Source organism: Oculina patagonica, chromosome 1 (assembly GCF_052425735.1).
Source record: "Oculina patagonica isolate OP01 chromosome 1, crgOcupat, whole genome shotgun sequence".
Lineage (NCBI taxonomy): Eukaryota > Metazoa > Cnidaria > Anthozoa > Scleractinia > Oculinidae > Oculina > Oculina patagonica.
Window position 1 is genome coordinate 21094947 of NC_135758.1, and position 14155 is coordinate 21109101.

Below are 14155 nucleotides of genomic sequence, written 5' to 3' on the forward strand. Positions count from 1 at the left end.
TTTTTTTTTATTTCTTGTTAATCGCTCGTTAAACAGTGCACAAGGCAAAACACAAACGAGGCTTGAAGGTAGCTGGTTTCTATTTGCTATTTTACTGCCTGCTAACATACACTGCTCCAGTGTTTGAAGGAAGGTTGCTCGGCACAGTCAGCAAGTCTTCTCCGGTCACCACAATCTTCTGGTCTGGATCTTCGCCAAACACTTCACATTTGCAACTTGGTGGGCATCCTTAAATTAAATTCCCTTGTTTAGCAAGACGTCCTTAATAAATAAGCCATTGATCGAAAACAGAATCTGATTGCAGTGCTGCCTTCTTTCATTACTGCCAAACCCGTTTAGCACTGTACGCTCTTTTCGAATTTTTTAAGAATCCCGTATATATAGCTAGAAACTGGATGGTGCACTAGAATTTCGGTCCACGAGATAACATGAAAAATAGCCCCTGATAATTGATAAACCGATCCTTTAAAAGAAACAAAATTAGCCGTTAAACAAACAAGAAGCATTTAGATGTTGCAGATCTCTCTATTCAAGACAGTTGTAAACAGTGTTGTCACCTTTGTCTATAGATTAGTCTATGGTAGTCAACTGTAGCCCCTCTTAAACGTATTTTAACATCTTAATTTTATATAACTAAACTATCACAAGGAAAATTTTGAAACAACTATTATGTTTATGTCTAACTGTGAAAGCGTTTTTGTTTACCTTCTTGATGTGAACAAGACAACCCAGTATCGTCATCAGCTGAAAAATAGGCGAAAGCTTTAACTCAACATCTCAATAAAATTAAGTGAAGGCCATTTTCAAAGTTATCAGAGACAGTTGTACAAATCCTTCATTGCAGGCGTTTGAACGTTTGGAATTTTAAGTGTGTATATATGTAAAATGAACAGGTTATTTTCGAGTTGTCACACTTTTGTCTACGGTTGAAAAATGAAGTCTAGAACAAAATCTATGTATTATCGTGTCATTAAAACTAATCTCCTGATGGCAGGTTTGCTCCAGGCTCAGGTTTTACACATTTTCAGATCTTCCGACGGACGGAATCTTGGTGTAAAATAATTCATACTAAATTATTCCAGTGTTGATTGTAAGCAATTCTATCAATACAATTACTTGTATAACTACTATTCTTATCTTTATCTCGAAGTCAAGATCCCCTTATCGTGCGGTTGTTGTTGTTTTTTGGTGTTCTTGATAGTAAAGCCTTCCAGTTTAGGCAAGTATTCAACTTATTTTTTGGTCATGGTGTCTTATCCAGCTCCTCAGCTCTTTTATTTTCCTATTATCTTTTTTTTTCCAGTCGAGATAACGTTAAAGTTAATAGTAAATAAGAAAAAAAAGAGATACCTGCAATAGAGTGATAAAAGGCCTTGAATCTTGTTCCATGCAATTTTCCATGACAATAAAGAACAATAGTTAAATGATTTGATGAAGAGATAAAAACTGTAGGATACGTATAACCGCAGTATTTGCCTATCGCGGGCGCAGTCCTATCACGTCCATCGAAAATCTGAAGAAAACAGTCCTCACACGTGGGGTGGTCCTTGAGTCGGAATTCTTGCAACTCCAGGTGAATGGTGTAACGAGATGGGACGGTGATGTGCCACGTGCAGAACATGTCATCAAGATAGTACCCGGGAAATGACGGAGAGAAGAAATATCCTGACGTGTTCAATAAGTTCTCACTGCAAGCTGGAAACAAAAGCAAAATGTAAATGGATGGTCATGACGAAATTAACTTTTCTTACAGATATCAGCATACCAATTTTCTATTCTGGCTTACATATTGACAGAATAAGAGGGATGTTCTTGGTTATTACCCTCCTTGCAGTGTTACCTTGTTTGGCCATCAGCGGCTTGTGTTTGCAATTTTTCTCCTCGTCAATGTAAAGTCCCGTCAATGCAATCAAGCCTTCTTTAATCTCTTTTTCACCTTTTATCAATACCTGTTGTGTCAGTGAAATACGTTCGCCGTTAGAAAAAAACCACAAGGAATCACTAAATACATAGGGAATCATTTCGCGAAGTTTAATGAGAGCTACTGTTTGTACTGAGGAAGCACATTGGCCAGGTGCCCATTTTTAGCACCTTGCACTTGTGACTGACGTTTGATAGTTTAATCACTGTTTTCTCTCTTACTGTTCCATCCTCCAGAACTCACTTCAGTCAAAAGTATTTCGACTTACCCGGGGTGTTAAATTGCGTACTGAAAAAGTTTTGGAGGTGACTTAGAATTAAATGCCATTCGATCCAATAGTAAAGGAGAAACGATACTTATAGTTGTTCTAATCAAAAATAACCCGAGTTAAGATTCTTAGTCGTGGGCAACTTAAAATTGGTGAAGGTTTTACCTTTTACTGTCTGTAAAAGGTGGATTGTTGGAGTATATAAGTACGATGCTCGTTTAAAACACCAGTGAAGGGATTATGCATCGGGAGGCACCATCTACTGGGGTAGGAAAGAAGTGTTAAAGTATATTTCATAAAACAGTGATTACTTGAAACTCCAAAACAGAACTCAGTGGAACTTGTCCGTAACTCCAAGTTGGGCCAGTGTTGCTTCCTGAGATCCAGATAGGTATCTCTCGATAGCTGTTTGTTTTTTGGTAAATTGTAAGTCTTTTCTCCCCTGGCCCTCTCAACATGAAACGAAACCTTAAGCACCTGCTGTGCCAGTCACGTGATCTGTTGTATGGTCGGCTCGCAAGAACAGCGGTTTGGTAAAATTGAATATCGTTGGTATCTACAACGAGCCGGTCGCCTATTAAAAAAATAATGATAACGTTTATGTTTAGGGAATAACTTGAGCATGTTAGTATAATTATAAAATGATAAATTCTTAGCATGCTCGACAAATATAATTTAATGTAATATAATATTAGTTCGTCCGCCGAAGCTATAAAATGTTATTTTATAGATTTATTTAAAAAACAGTCACTTCAACATAGGCTTACTGAGCATTGATATTACATTTTTCGTGAAGACTTGCCTTTTCTATCTTTGCAAGTTCGAAACCATTTCACTGCCACTTCTTTTTGCAACCATTTTCTTACTGTTTCCCAGGCCTTCGCGTCTCCTGCTTCAGTACCACATCCATGTGACATGCGCTGTATTTCTTCCGGTAAGAGTACGTGACTCCATACATTAAAACCACTCAATTTACCAAGAACAACTGAGGCGTTTTTGCTCGGTGCTCTAAAACCAATCGTCATGATTCTACTTCCTTATGAGACACATAATGCTCAAGGTTAGTTAATTGACGTTGAATAAAATTTGCAGCAACGTTCATTTATAACAGCAATAATAATAATAACAACAGACAACAGTCACTCAAACCATGGTGGTCTACTTATGTCGGACTGTTTTTCTATCCTTAGACCTCTAATTCCACAAAGCTAGCTATCCAAGCCAAAAGGTTACAAGTGTCCCCACCTAAAGCCTATCAACTCGTTGGGCTTTTCGAATGTTAAAATGTGTCTGCCTTTACTTGGTGACTTTTTCTAACATAATCACTTGCCAATTTAAATTTCGTTTGTAAAATGAATTTGCAAACTAGCTATTCCTCACGGCGAAAGCAATGTTACTCAAACTCGAGATCGCAAAAGGCAAAGAGCAGTGGCTTCACGTTTTCGTAATACATTAAACATTTATAAATGACTTTAAGATCTAAATTGCAATAGTTACCTTCAATCCCCTGATTTCGTGAACTTGACCAATATCCATATGACTCTGATTTTCTTTTCCCATCTTTGAATACCGACAGCAACCCGCTGTCAGCTTCCCACGATAAGCACACTTGGTGCCATGTGTCATCAGCAACACCCATCGCGACTTCACTGCGAATCATACAATTGTTTTAATCAATTAAAGCGTCAAGGATTAAATTGATTAATTTATGATAACGCAAGTGTTTAAGAATGCCGGTCTCTTAAGGTGGATTTCCACTGACGCGTAAATATTTACGTACGTAAAACGTGCGTAAAAAAAGATACGTAGGCAAATTTCCACTGTCGCGTAAAAAGTAATAAAAAGCGTTTCCTTTTTACGCGCGTTGAACGTGCGTAAATGCCCGCCATACTGAATTATCAAGTTGGTGAATAGAGTGCGTGATTGTCGGCCATATTGGAGAAGTGAAACAATAAGTTGTTTTTCCTTTGGGAAAAAATCGTTAACATTTTTATGCAAATATCTTGTTGTTTGACTCTTCCAACATGGCTGCCATGAAAACACTTTGTACCACACGCTAGAAAAAGAAATGCGTTAATATGACCGAGAGGCATTTTATAAATACTTCCGAAAGACACCATCGAGTAAAAGAAGATTTGAGGCGACCTTCCCGGATTCCCGGTACAAAGCCTACGTGACCTGACGCCAGGCGTTTTCTTTCACTACTGCGTTCGTGTAATTTGGTTCTGTTGCCAGTTCTATAGATAATTTCTTGAAATGTTAAGACTTTCTCGATGAGAAGTGTTTCTACATCTGATTTTTTTCCCAAGTAAATCGATGGGCGATTTAAAACAAAATGGTTTTCCACATGGTAAGTGCTGTCATGTGACGAAATCCAAAAGTATGATTGGGTAAATCGTTGCGTAACCGCAGACAGCCACGAAAAAAGTTGAACTCGGTTCAACTTTTTTCAAAACCCCCAAAATCGCTACGCGCGTAAACGTGCGCGTCACGTGCGTAAATACCTGGAAAAAAACGTGGCATTGGAAATTGGACAACGTAAATTCGACGCACGTAATCGCGCGCGTAAAATTTCATTTTACGTACGTTTATAATTTTTACGCGCGTTAACGTGCGTAAACAAAAACGCGACAGTGGAAATCCACCTTTAGGGCCTGTTTACATGATTCCGGAATGACTTTCATTCCGGAACGAAACTCGTTCCGGAATGAAGTTCGTTCTGCATTTACATGACAGAGTCGATCGGTTCAACCAAAGGCATTTGCACGTGCGTGGTTTTAGCGCGAGGTCAAAACAAGATGGTGCATGTTTCGCGCAAACATGTTTTTGTGCCCATTAATGGCCGTATCTGCAATTTTAACGAGTAATTTGACCATAGAGCTGCTTCTTTGGGCTAAACAGTAAATGCTTTTACGTTTTTTCGCTTTGAATTCAAACTGTGGAGTCCGTATGCGGTTTCATGAGTTGCGATTTCATCTCGGAACGAATTTCGTTCTGTGTTTACATGATACCAGAATGAAATCTCATTCCAGAACGAAACTTTCATTCCGGAATGAAAACCGGAATGAACTCATTCCGGAATGACTTGACTTTCGTCTCGGTATCATGTAAACAGATACAGAGAAATGTATGGGGATGGAATGAACTCGTTCCGGAATGAAAGTCATTCCGGAATCATGTAAACAGGCCCTTAGAATCAGACATATCGCGGTAAGAGCGGGAACTTCGATTTCTTGCATATTTTAATGTTAGATAGGCTAGGGTATAACTTAAATTACTGTATAGTTTTTTCGATGGAATATCCTTTTATTTTAAAGAAAAATGCAAATAAGGAAAATTCGTTAAAATCGCCATTTGAGGCGCTAAATTATTGCACGAGTTTGAGAGCCTCGCGTGCAAAAACAAATCACTTTACCGTCTTTAAAACACGAAAATCTTTTTTAACAATCTCTGAAGATCTACTGAAATGATTTTGGGAAATATTGCGTTGTTCTTTGTAGACAAAATAATTTAATTTCGAAGGCATACAATTCACTGCCGTAAAAGTACTTGGTAAATAAAATTAATTTTTACCATGTGCAAAACCTTCAAATCGTTTTAACTTCTGGTGGTTGATATAAGAAGAATGGTATATAGATCCCTGTAAAAATTAAAATTCCTTGGCTAATGATTAAGAGCGACGTGAGAGCTTATCGAATTCGGTTAAAAATGCAAATATTTGACCTTCAGCGGCCAACTTTGAAGTTACGGATCAGACATGAATTTCAATCCGTGCACATGTCTTAACCCATTTTAGGTCAAAATAAGCACATACAAAAACATTATGAAATGTTCTAACCTTAATCTGCTGTAAAAGGTAGGTTCGAAGGCCATTTAAGCACGATTCCGGCTCTTGTCATCCGTCGCAATTGAGCAATTGTATTTGTTTTTGTGTAGATTTGTCCGAAGCACCGTGCCAACTGTCAACATATTCAGTAGTCGAATTCCAATCTTTTATCAACTTTCGGCGCATCTCATCACCACTGCATCCTCTTCGACGGCATAGCCGTTTGTAAAGTATTGCTTGGCTTATAGTACACATAAATATTACTTCTGATCCCTGCTAAAATGTCACCTTTAATGTCGGCGCTTTACAGTCTATCTCGCACGAAGCCGTTTGTTCGTCACGCAATACAGTATGTCATGACATACAGGGTGGAAAGGGCTTAATTTGCTTGGAAAACGATCGATTTATGGAACCTCTATAACCTCGGATTAAACGAATTCCTCAGTATAACGGACAATACTCTGCTCCAGTTATAATAAAATACGTAAAAAAGATACGTACAATAAAATACGTAGCCTCAATAAAAAGGAAACTTCGTGGCAGTGAACACATTTTGCGAGTCTCTTGGCCCTTAGATTTGTAACCTTATATCGAGGTTCAACTGTACTTTCTCTAGCCTTGAAACACCAACAAGACTGATTTACAGTGAAAATACGAAAACCGTGAACACCTTAATTATAGTTAGAAAGAAAAATGGGAGAAATTAGTTGTCAAACTGTTCAAAAAAAACTTTTGACTCCATCACTGTCCATGTTTCAACACTTTCCGGCATTTTGAGCTGTCACTTAATTGTTTATGCACAAATTTTCATATCCAAGAGCAATAAAAGTGTTCACGGTTTTATGGTTTTCACTGTAAGAAAAAGAAAACATACGATAGAAGAATTTTGTTCTCCCTTGCTTGTGTTATCTATGCTTAACCCTGCAATAAGTTATCACTCATTGCAGGCGAACACCATTCAGGCTTAGTTACAATAGCTTTTTGGGCATTTTTTGTACTAATTATTAGCTTTGCTTTAATCTGCTCACCAAAATCGTAGAACAAATACCTTAGCTAAAAAGCTTGCCCAGGATAATAACGGTGGTATGGTATGGCTTTTCGCTGCAGGTAAGAGTGCTGTTCTGGACGAGGACGTGGTGCGCGCAAATGACATCGGTGCTCTGTTTTCTCCCGAGTTTTCAGACATATAAACTTAAGCGTGGAGCAGAATCAGCTTATTTTGACTAAAGCAAGCAGTCTGAAACGTTTAAATGTGCTTTATTTAAACCGAACTGGTGACACTTAGGGACCGGTTAATGTTAATTATTATTAACGAATGACAGTGGGGAGCGCATTGGAGGCGTATTCTGATCTCCCTTCGAGTAACTCGTTATACCTCGTTATATTTTCTTATCTAATACATACAAGCCAATCATCATGCCACAAACTGGGAACAATGGCTTCGGCTTAAATGTGATACGCACTTCTATCCTTATTAATTTATCTAACTGTGAGAGCTCAGAGCAAGCTGTTCCTGGATTCTATCTATCTCCTCCTGGTACATTCGTCTTTTTCTTGCTGACATTCAACAAAAGCAGCCGGTCTTTTTTGTAGCCAGGCGTGATCAAAAAACTTGCAACAACGTTTTTTTTTTACATAAAATGAGATCAACCTCATCATCAGGACAGGTCAATTTATACCCAGACTGGTCATGTCCTTATCACATGACAGTAGTGGTTACAGTAGTGGAACGATTTCAGTGTCACGCTTTCGGTCTTTAGCACCATAATCACAAGCTCCACTAAAAAGGGCCTTAAAAAACAACAACCTTCCATTTCCAGTGAAAATTTGACTTTAAAAAATTTCACTCATGCCCTGCCTTAATGTATTAGTCAATTCCAAAACCACCCATTCCCCCCCACCTCCCGGGCAAACCCCCGGGCAATTGAAATTTTTTGGTCAAATTTCCTACTATATTGACAGCTTACAGCGGCTAGGTTTTCAAAGAGGTTCAAATCCCCCCACGTTTTCCAGTTTTTAAATAGGAAAGAAAGACAATTCCCAAATTACTTTTGCTTCATGTAACTTGAAAACGCTTTTTCTAGCTTATCTTTAACGGAAGCATAAGAATAAAATCTCTTCTGACAGCGCATCCACACTTAATTACATTTCAATAAAGGCAAAAGTCGCAAAAGGCTATCAAAGCAAAAGCAGAGGTGGAATCGTGAAATGACAGGAGTTCTGTGAGGAGTGAATGGATTATAAAACCAAAACGAAACCCTTTGGCAGGAGACCGCTGACTGATGTTTTTTCGATGGTCCAATGCCCGACCCGGTGGGCATAGTTTATCGTCAAATGCCCCACTATACAGAGTTAACCTCAAGTCAAATGCCCGGAGCATGCCCGGGGGATGGGCGGTCTTGGAATTGACTGATACATAAAACAATCAAACGGCGCCAAGTTATAGGCCTTATCACGGTTTTCGACGCCATTTTGAATTGACGAGTAGGCAAAACGGGTAGAAATTACAGTGTTTGTATGGGAATCGGACGGCAAATATCTTTTACAAAAATTACATTTTGGATAACTTATGAATTGTAAAGTTAAAATACTAGACAAAAGTTTTTATTCACCGAGATTGAAGGATGTAGCTGGTAGAAAGCATTTCCGCATTTTCAACCTCCCCACCCCCCTAAAATCCCAATGACATGGTATTGCGTGACAAACAAACGGCTGTGCAAGATAGACTGTAAAGCGCCGACATTTAAGTGCCATTTTAGCAGCGATCAGAAGTAAAATTTGTGTGTACTATAAGCCAAGCAATACTTTACAAACGGCTATGCCGTCGAAGAAGATGCAGTGGTGATGAGATGCGCCGAAAGTTGATAAAATATTGGAATTCGACCACTGAATATGTTGACAGTTGGCACGGTGCTTCGGACAAATCTACACAAACAAAGCTCAATTGCGACGGATGACAAGAGCCGGAATCGTGCTTTAATGGCCTTCGAACCTACCTTTTACAGCAGATTAAGGTTAGAACATTTCATAATGTTTTTGTATGTGCTTATTTTGACCTAAAATGGGCACGGATTGAAATTCATGTCTGATCCGTAACTTCAAAGTTGACCGCTGATCGTCAAATATTTGCATTTTTAACCGAATTCGATAAGCTCTCGCGTCGCTCTTAATCATTTGCCCAGGGAAATTTTTACAGGGATCTATACACCATTCTTCTTATATTCAACCATCAGAAGTTTAAACGATTTGAAGGTTTCGCACATGGTGAAAATTAATTTTATTTACCAAGTGCTTTAACGGCAGTGAATTGAATGCCTTCGAAATTAAATTATTTTGTCTACAAAGAACAACGCAATATTTCCCAAAATCATTTCAGCAGATCTTCAGAGATTGTAAAAAAAGATTTTCGTGTTTTAAAGACGGTAAAGTGATTTGTTTTTGCTCGCGAGGCTCTCAAACTCGTGCAATAATTTAGCGTCACCAATGGCGATTTTAACGGATTTTCCTTATTTGCATTTTTCTTTAAAATAAAAGGATATTCCATCGAAAAAACTATACAGTAATTTAAGTTATACCCTAGCCTATCTAACATTAAAATATGAAAGAAATCGAAGTAGTCCCTCTTGCCGGCATTTTCAAAATTGTCTGATTCTAAGAGACCGGCATTCTTAACAATGACTATACTGACATCGCTTGCTAAAATCTGAAGAAGTTTTTTTTTTACGTTTTGCAATTGTAGGTAGATTAAAATGAGACTACTTGCGGACACTTTATTGGTTTAACTTCGACAACTTATCTCGCATGGCTTTGATGACATAATATACCGAAATAAAGGCAGAAAGATATTTTAATACAAAAGTAAAACGTAGGACGTCGTTGTTAATTTAATAATCGGAAAGTCAGCTCGTTTTTAAATAAATGTGCAAATGTGCGCATACATATAAGACGGAAACAAAAAAGAGTAATATAGAGAAAGCGACTAGAAAAAAAGGCAGCAAGAACTTCGATAACTTTTCATTTTATTTTAAGAACAACAAGAAGAAAAACAAAACTACTTTGTACCTTTTTTGGTTTCCGAGCTGAGTTCTAAAAATGTTGTTATGACAATAAACTCCCAGCAGCAGCGTTTCATTCTGTTTCGTCACAAGATTGTATTCAATGAAGAAGCCACTGTACGCGGTCTTCAGCCAGAAACACATAGTAAAGCCCAGATGAAGGGGTGAGATATCGGAGAAGGACACATAGCCAAGATCAATGTCGGGAAGGTGGATCTCGTAGTCACCTGGACCAAAAAATCCTAAAATGACAAGCAGCAAACATCTTGATATATGTACGGCTAATTGCAAATGTTCTTATGAGCTTTGAATGGCCTTTTGCGATCTTTAAAGATTCTGCAAGGAGCAGGAAGGAATTATTTTTAGGATAAATATCAGAACTTGTCTTTTTCTTTATTAACTAATTAACTTGTAAAAATTAAACTTTGGTTAAGAAAGAAGAGAAAACGTTTTGTGTTCGTATCTTTTGGGAAAAGACATAGATTTGCTGCCCTGTAAAGCAAGTCAAGATTGCGACAGTTTATTATAAAAAAATGTTTTTAATTCTCCCCGCCCGGACAACTCAGTTTACCATGCTGAATTTGTCAGAAACCACTTGCTTACTTACCTTGATCATCAGAGCCAGCACCACCATCTTTTTCATCTTCTTCGTTGTCACCATCCTCCTGATAGCCCTGGTCAAGCTCTTTGTATCTTATTTGTTTCCAACCATGCATGCTTTTCCATCCACACCAGTCTACTGATATGTCGCAGGGACGGTGATCTATATTGGATTTAAGAAGTACACTTCTTACACAGTATTTGTTTTTGTATATGTTTGCACTACAAGAACGGTTTCATGACTAATGTGTGACACTTAACGGGGTGTTTATATATGATTTCTAAGGGTCACAAAATATGTGTAGTCATCAGTTTCTCCTATACGTCTTTAGTGTAGATGCCTTGCAAGTCCAGGCTTCCTAAATTCGATTAATACGAAAACTTAATAGCTTAAGAATGAAAATAATGTTATTTTTGACAAAGATAAAATCTTCATTTGTCACTAAGCAACGAGAGACTGTTGGTGAGCTAGGCCATTAACTAGGTTCATAGGTTTTTGTGTGTCAAACTTCCTTCTTTAAAATGAGATCCTTTATGGAGTAGTGTTGATTCTTGTCTTTGGATTTACTCGTTTTATATTTCGTTTGTGTCTGCTTCACGAAGGAGATGATTTCACGAGAATTATTCTTTTTTTTGTCATATTGTTATAACAAGTTGTAGCTGGTCACCTTTAAAATTTTTCGGAAAAAGGATGGTTATGTTGCTTGTGTGTATGGCCAATCCAAAAAGCTAAGAGCCCAGACTACCTGTAAAAAACTCCTTATCATAGTACCTCGACAGCCATACAGTTCCACTCTCATTGATATGTGGTTATGCCAAGCCGCTGGTCTAAAACGGATGTAACGTGCTCTGATTGGTGGGATTAATTCATGATAAACAACAATGTTGTTGTCTGTGTTTCCAACAAAAACCTAAATCATAAATGGCAAACCGTTAGCGATTTGTAAACAACTCCGAGTCGTCACTTTTCCAGCGCCACCTCACACAATACACGAAATAAACTCCATGAATGGAAAAATAAAAGTGATGGTATCAAGAGCGTGCGTGATTCATGCTTAATGTTCACTAACTGGAAACGAACTCAAACGTTTATGTGGGTAAAATATGCTTTACCTTATCTGCAGTTTGTCCTTGTTCCCTGTAGTACTGGAAGTTTACTCCATCGTTACTGTACCGCAGTTTGTAACTTGTTACCCACTGGGCGGCATCACTTCTTCCTTGCGTCGCTAAACGTGACACCTCAGTGTACTGACTACCAAGATCAATCTGGAGCCATTGATTTACATCATTGCTGCCAGCTGACCAGGATCCCGCTTCACACTGAAGCCTGCCCTGGACGGCAGAATGATTGGCATCCAGTTGAGAGGAAACACTAATTTGTTCATCAGGTATTGCGCCGTTTTCCATCCCGAGAGTTTCTTGACATTCTATAAAGGTTCGATGAAATCGATACATATTGATTACGTTGTGAAATGCATCTTCAATTCAATAGGTACACATTTTCTTACGACAAACCTTTTTTTCGTGAAAAAAAAAAAACGTGATTGCGTAAGTCTCGCAGTTGACCAATTTAAAAGGTTTTATTTTTCAAAAGTGCACATGTAAATTACAATTTACAACATGTAAATCTTATTTACATTCTTTGTAAATTACAATTTACATGTTGAAGTTTTGTAAAACTAAATTTCCATGAAATTTACAGTTTTAAACGGATCATGTAAATTCATTGCAAAAATTGATTTACATGGTTCTGTATAACAAAGATAATTTAAAGAACATGTAAAAAACATGTCAAATGTATTATCCACATTTGCAGTTTCTTCTTTGTAAGAAAAACATGTAAATTTCTTTACTAAATCATGTAAAAGAGACATGGAAATTGACAAAGAGGGCCTGTTTGGAAACATGGAAATCGACAAAGGAGGCTTGTTTGGAAACATGTAAAAACCATGGAAATTGACAAAGGAGGCCTGTTTGGAAACATGTAAAAAAACATGGAAATTGACAAAGGGGGCTGTTGGAAACATGTAAGAACGCGTACGGTGTAAATTACAAAAGGAGACCTGATTTTAAAACCTGTATAGTAAGTGGGACTTTCATGTCCCCTGGGAACACGATGCTAACAGGAATAGGGGGGCTTTTATAGTTATATGCAAACGGGAAATGGCTCATTTTCTACATCTACATCTACATTTTAATACGTCGGTAAAAAGTCCATACGGATATCACATTAACATCTAAAAATAACTAAAATACAATATGTACATATATAATAACTAAAAAATTCTAAAAATTCTAAAAATTCTAAAAAATTCTAAAAATTCTAAAAAAAAAAAAAAAATAAAAATTCTAAAATTCTATGGGTAAACAACTAAATTAATAAAAATGCTCGCGCAGTCCAGACTGGAAACATGCAAGGAGAGTCGGACTCAACAATCGCCGCAGGGAGTGCATTCCACTCTCTTATGGTCCTCGGAAAATACGAGTAAAAATACGCGTTTTTCGTCGCTCTATATTGCGTATATTTGAAATTATGGCTGCCGCGAGTTCTGGATTCATTATGTCTACTAAGATAGGAGTCAACATTTATATCTACAAGGTCGTGACTCATTTTATATAGTAATGTAAGTCGGAAAGATTTTCTCCGTTGTTCCAATGTTTACCAGCCCAACTCCTGGATCATATCAGTTACACTGGCGGTTGGGTGGTAGTCGTTTGTGCAAAACCGCGCCGCTTTCCTCTGTACTCTTTCGAGGGAGTTTATGTCCTTTTGGAGATAAGGATCCCAGGCTGCGCAAGCGTATTCGAGCTTTGGGCGAACAATAGCTGTGTATGCAGTTTCTTTCACATTCTTGGGGCAATTCCAGAGGTTTCTTTTAATCATTCCCAGAACCTTGCTCGCTTTGCCAGGGATGGATGAGACGTGATTTGACCATTTCAAGTTGTCGTTCAGGATTACTCCTAGATAAGAAATAGAGTCAACTTGTTCCAACTCGGTTCCAACTCGGTTCCACAGACATCTTTCTCTGTGGGGGAACTTTCTTAGTAGAGAGACAGATGGTCTTGCACTTAGCAGGATTAAATGACATCTGCCACTTGCTTTGCCACACTTCCAGTTTCCTTAGGTTCTCCTGGAGTTGATCGCCGTTCTCCACACTTGAAACAATATATACCGTATAGGAGTGCATCATCCGAAAAAAGCCTGATTGAGGATTTCAGGTTATCAGGCAGGTCATTGACGTACAATAGGAAAAGCAAAGGTCCTAATACGGTTCCTTGGGGCACGCCAGAGGTTACTTGAGCGGAATTAGAGAGCTTGCCCTCGCACACCACAGACTGAGAGCGGTTTGTCAAGAACGATTCCATCCAGCTTAACAAAGGTCCGCGGATATTATTGTAGTGTAGCTTGTAAATTAGGCGTTTTTTTGAGGAACCTTATCGAAGGCCTTACTGAAATCCAAAACAGCAGCATTAACAGAGTTATT

At 38.1% G+C, this 14155-nt stretch overlaps 1 protein-coding gene across 1 annotated transcript in view; it reads right to left on the reverse strand.

Moving 5' to 3' along the window:
* The window catches only part of LOC144641914 (uncharacterized), a 43157-nt gene that overhangs the window by 10563 nt on the left and 18439 nt on the right, over window positions 1-14155 (reverse strand). Inside the window, exons 18-28 of the mRNA XM_078500934.1 lie at window positions 11784-12097; window positions 11443-11581; window positions 10699-10833; window positions 10078-10297; window positions 3687-3838; window positions 2992-3225; window positions 2501-2763; window positions 1841-1949; window positions 1351-1695; window positions 706-744; window positions 111-228 (exon numbers count right to left, since the gene is read on the reverse strand). Of these exons, the coding sequence (XP_078357060.1) occupies window positions 111-228; window positions 706-744; window positions 1351-1695; window positions 1841-1949; window positions 2501-2763; window positions 2992-3225; window positions 3687-3838; window positions 10078-10297; window positions 10699-10833; window positions 11443-11581; window positions 11784-12097 (2068 nt within the window). The remainder of the gene's footprint in view (window positions 1-110; window positions 229-705; window positions 745-1350; window positions 1696-1840; window positions 1950-2500; window positions 2764-2991; window positions 3226-3686; window positions 3839-10077; window positions 10298-10698; window positions 10834-11442; window positions 11582-11783; window positions 12098-14155) is intronic.